This window comes from Silene latifolia, chromosome X (genome assembly GCF_048544455.1).
Source record: "Silene latifolia isolate original U9 population chromosome X, ASM4854445v1, whole genome shotgun sequence".
Lineage (NCBI taxonomy): Eukaryota > Viridiplantae > Streptophyta > Magnoliopsida > Caryophyllales > Caryophyllaceae > Silene > Silene latifolia.
Window position 1 is genome coordinate 314316736 of NC_133537.1, and position 5764 is coordinate 314322499.

At 35.9% G+C, this 5764-nt stretch overlaps 1 protein-coding gene across 1 annotated transcript; it reads right to left on the reverse strand.

The window, feature by feature from the left end:
- Nucleotides 1–3511: 3511 nt before the first annotated feature.
- On the reverse strand, nucleotides 3512–4111 carry LOC141620568 (uncharacterized). The gene has a single exon (XM_074437405.1). It carries the CDS (start codon nucleotides 4109–4111, stop codon nucleotides 3512–3514), a length of 600 nt encoding a protein of 199 aa, XP_074293506.1.
- Nucleotides 4112–5764: the final 1653 nt, after the last annotated feature.

Consider the following 5764-nt stretch of genomic DNA (forward strand, 5'->3'; position numbering starts at 1 on the left):
TTTTTTTTTTCTTTTTTTTTCTTTTTTCTTTCTTTCTTTTTAACCGGATATAACGGGGCGGAGCCAATTGCCGAGCCCCCTGCCGAGCCCACTTCAGAGCTCACATCCATGTACACGGGATAAAATAACAATGTGGTCCGGTCCCTTCCAATAATAATGTCCCGGATGATACATTGGCCAAATGTACATCTTAGCAATGGTATTTTAACATTAATATTATCATGTGAACATTATAACATCAATTATTAACACAAACAGTACCACAGTCATATCTCACGTAAACCACATTACATAAAATATATAAGTATAACATAACTTTATCACATAAACAATAATTCACGTACATTATAATATTAGTTGAGTAATTATAACGGTAACATATTTACTCATTATATTAACTTAAGACGAAGGGGTAGGAAATATACCTTATGTTTTCTCACTTAAGATGACAGACTAGATAGCCTTCATTGTTATTGTGTTTTCATGCCAATATTGAGTGCTTTTACTTGCCTTTTATAGGCAGAGTAAGTCGGTTACAATAGTAATCTATCAACTATTGTAGATACCTCATTTCTGCACCTCTCGCAAACCACCCGGTGATGATTGCGCCGCATGTTTGGTACGCGGGACGATTTGTGACAATTCGTAAGTTTATCGTCAAGTGATTGCTCAAATATCAATGTCTACCTCTCAGTTGTCATCTACGTGCCGATACGGTCGTTTTGACAGTAATTAGAGTACATTTGGAGTCCGGGCCTAAAACCGTCTTCATTTTCTGATAACTGTTAAATCCCGAGTCGGAATGTTCTGGAATGTTCCGGATATTTCTATTCCATATTTCATAATTTTCATCCTTTGGTAAACAATTTCCCGAAATATTCACATAAGATATTAAGGAAAACCAAAATTATTCCGTCCTACCATAACTTAAACACGGAAATCTTTCTTCCCCAAGAGGAAACCACTTGGGAACAGACGCAGCAGGTGCTGCGCCTCTTCCAAGAGACGCATTGGCTGCTGCGCCTCTTCCCAGGTCCTTTTCTGCATAATTCTCGTATCCTTTTCATATCTTTCCGAGATTCACTTCCAAAGAGTCTCCGAAACCCTAATTCCTTGACGTGATTAGTATAAATAGGAGCCTTCGCTCCTCATATTTCTCACGTGAGTGTCCGCCCTTCTCTTCTCCCTTTTGCATTCTAGACCTTTGTTCTTACTTTTTGGCGTCTACGTGTTTGAACTTTCGACCACGTAAGCTCGGATCCTTCTGAGTACCAGCCTCGTTTGCATGACTGATCAATTTGACCAACTCCACATCAATCAACTTTAATTAACTTAATCGTTTTCCTCTTACGAGGGCACTTTCTTTGCATTCGCGTCGAGCATCACTAATCGATATCTTAGTCCTTCTCGTTTCGTCAACATGTAAGTCTGAGGGTGTATAATCTCTCTTTTATTATTGTTATTTACTTTTTGTAATCATCAATGTAAGATTTATGTCGAAAATATCATTAAAACCGATTTCTAAAACCGTGTTCAAAACCTCTTTTTGCGGATTTCCAGAAGACAAACCGTCGAGAAAGGACGCAGCAACTGTTGCGCCTCTTCGAAGGAGCGCAGCACCTGCTGCGCCTCTTCGTGAGGCTGCCGCAGTTCCTGCTTCCTTTCTTCTTCCTTCGTCCTCTGTAATTCGTCAAAGTTTATTTGTTTCGTTTGTTTTCTTTAATTCTTCGTCATAATAGTTTAATTCACATGTATATTAGTTATCATCATTAACATGTTTAATTCATCATAAATCCGACCTAAATCCCAAGTAATCTCATATTTGCGGGTTTTCGTCATTAAATTCAATCCGGGTTGTAGAAATTCGATTTGTTCATATTGAGTTTCTGGAATTCGACCTTTGATAAATTTTCATCTGTCTTTTGTCATATATATCGCATGTTCGTCATTAATTTGTCATTAATTCATCATGTTTTGTTTAGTTCATTCACTCATGTCACTAATCCATCATTATTTCATGTAAATAATCCGTCTTGCATCCGTCTTATCCATGTTTTATTGCTTTATGACCCATTAATCACATGTAAATAACCCATTAATCACTTTCATCCTAGTAAATAAATTTAATCAATCATTAAATTTACCAATTGTTATTAACAACATGCAATTCCGGCTTCACAGCCAGAATTCAGGTCAGGAACAGACGCAGCAACTGCTGCGCCTATTTCAAGGGACGCAGCTCTGCTGCGCCTGTTCCGGGTTGAATTCTGTCCCTGAACTCCGTTTTTGTCTTGACTTAGTTATTTAGCTTACGTATAATTAACTATTATTCGTATTATCACCTTCTGTTTTGTTCGTTGATTTATTCTTTCATTCTTTTTTCCAATTCATCCGTTTTAAAGGTATTTTCGACATAAACCAATTAATCCGATGTAATTATTGTAATTTTCCGTTGTAATTATTTTCGTTATTGTATTTATTTCTTGTATCATTTGTATGTTTTCACATGTAATCAATCTTAAATTCTACTTCGACCTAATTGTATGCTAATTACGTATCAACCGACTTAGCCTAATTTTCACATGTTAGGATTAAAACTTGGATGTTGCATTGCATGCATATAATCGACGATATATCGAGTACGAATAACTTCCCTAATCATTAGTAGAGGCCGCTATCGAGGCGGGTGGGATTAGGTGTTCGATCAAAAGAGCTTCCTAATGCGTACCCTCATCCCTTACTCCAGATCTCCGTGAACACCCGTGTTCATTGGCATCCACGAGTGTCATTCTAGACATAGAATGCTAAGGGTAACGATTGCTTAGTGTTCATGTCTCTACTTTGTGTCTTGACATGACACGAGGTATTCGAACGGTTCCAATTTCCCATAAAAATTGGTGGCGAATCCATACAAAAATGCAAACGCTTGTTCCTCTTTCCTCCCAAGCGCCCCCGTGGGCACCCCCGCTGTCCACAACTATCTATACTCCTACGTGTATACCACCCCATCCAAGTAAAACCTACATCTTCCTCTACATGTTACGTGGTGTGCATGGTGACCATGCATGTTCCCCTTTTTTTTTTTTTTTTTTACAATTTTTACATATGTTAAAAAAACTAGTAAAATATTATAAATTTCATAAAATATCTAGATATTTTAATTTATGGGTTATTTTCTTGGAGATAGGTCTAGAAAAAATTCTACGGGTGAAGTTATTATTAAGTCGGATTCCAATCGAACTATTTTATTCTTATTCTAGGGTCTTACCTATACTAGGTTACTTCGTCTTTCGAATTTTATTGGGTCAATATCTCCCTCTAGGATAGATTCATTTTATTTGTGTACCTTTTTCGACTTTACTAGATAAAAATTCTTTCCCTTTTCAGATAAAGAATTTTCTCAAATATATTAAATAATATAATTTTATTTGGGGTATCACATTCTACCCCCCTTAAAATAAGTTTCGTCCTCGAAACTTGGATCATTACCTTATTGGAACAAATAAGGGTATCAGATTCGCATTTCTTGTTCTGTTTCCCAAGTTGCTTCTATGTCATCGTGATGTGACCACAAAACCTTTACTAGTGGAATAACTTTGTTTCGAAGAGCCTTTTCCTTGTGATCTAAAATTTGAATCGGTTTCTCCTCGTAGGTTAAGTCATCCCTAACTCGCACTGGAGGTAAGTTAATGATGTGACTCGGGTCGGGGATATACTTTCTTAGGAGAGACACATGGAAAACGTCATGGATTCTAGAAAGTTCTATTGGAAGGGATAATCTATAAGCAACACCTCCAACTCGCTCCACTATCTCAAATGGTCCTATATATCTTGGCCTCAATTTTCTCTGTTTCCCGGATCTAATAACCCCCTTTGTAGGTGATACCTTAAGGAAAACCGAATCACCTACTTTGAATTCCACTTGTCGTCTCTTAGGGTCAACATAACTCTTTTGACGACTCTGAGCAATTCTCATTTTCCCTTGTATGAATTTTATCTTATCTGTGATCTCTTGAATCAGATCTGGTCCAATGATCCTCGACTCATCAATATCGCTCCAACATATTGGAGATCTACATTTTCTCCCATACAAGGCCTCAAAATGAGTCATTCCAATACTAGCATGATAACTATTATATGAAACTCGATCAAGGGCAAATGTTGTTCTCAAGCCCTGAAATTTCAGAACACATGCTCCTAACAAATATAGGTTACTTATCCAAGTAATCTTGTTGCTTACACACAAACAAATATGGGTTAAGTTTTTTGTTCCAGAAAGAGCTTATTTGGTGGTATTCATGGAAACCATAAACATTGCCAAATATATAAAAGTAAACAACCCATTTTTGGTAAGTGTCTTCTTGGTGCAAGCAAACTCTTTTCCAAAGAAATTAAAAGCTTCATTCTAAATTTGAATGAGCAAACCATTTTTTTTTTCTTTTTTTTTTTTTTTTTTTTTTTTTTTTTTTTTTTTTTTTGAAGTGTATAAGGTTTGTTGAAAGTTTGGAAAGCCATTTTCAAGAGTTAAAATATTTTCGAAATGTTTCGTTCAAAGACGAGTCTTCTTAAGTCACAGTGGATTACACTGTTTTTTTTTTGTACTTAATTAGACAATAACCCTAATTTATTGATCTCTTATAACACCATGACTCAATCTATGACATTTTTCATCTTTGATCATCCTTGTGCAATCTTCTTTGACAATTAAAGCCCTTGAGCTATAAGAGTAAAACTTAAGAGGCACACAATTAAATAAACAATGAGATTAATTTGACTTAAGGCGTCATCAACACTTAAATAATTAACTTGGACCCCAACATCTCTGTTTGTCTATCGGTTTGTGGTTGAAAAGCAGTGCTAAAGTTCAAACGAGTTTCTAGGGCATTCTAGAAACTTTTCCAAAATTTCGCTAAGGAGTTTGTGTCACGATCCGATACAATGATTTTGGAATTCCCGTATAATCTGCCAACCTCTTTTACATATCTCTTTGTTAACTATTCAAAGTTCCACGTGGTTTCGGTTGTGAAAAAGTGTGCACTTTTGGTTAGTCGATCTAAATCGCCCATATCTCATTCATTCCTTTTGGTGTCAAAGGTAACATTTTCTCAAAGTTCACTCCTATCGACTCCCATTTCTACGATGGAATGTCTAAAGGCTGTAAAAGTCGTCCTCGCCTTTGACGTTCAATTTTCGCTTGCTGGCGGGTTAGACATTTTGCAACGAATTCTAGTGTCTCGTCCTTTCCTATGACCCCATCACATCTATTAAATATTTTTATACATCTAACTTCCTTAAAAGGTGTACTAATATAGGGTACATTTGTATTATTTTCTCCTTCTTTCAAAATTTCCACTATTAAGTACACTCATTGCTCTCACAATCATAAAACCGGTCATCATACATAATAAGTCAAACTAATTTTTTTTTCTATTTCTATATCTTTTTAAATCTTCTAAACATACAATTTACTAGTTAACTAAATCTAATTTCCTTTATCATCATATTGAATCCCGAATTTCTAACTATGGGTAGGTAAACAACAAAACAGTTACCACTAAGTGCCTCTACTACCACATATGTCCTACAAATAGGGTATTGAATACCTATATTACAATTCATGAGAAACTTCGACTATTTTACCTCGTCTCATGTGAACCTCCTTTTTTATTTTATCTATATGAAAATCTAATAGCCTTTCCTAGTTTGTCCAAGGCACAACATACTTCTGTGTAGAAGCGGTATAGCTTAACTTCTATACTTAAGA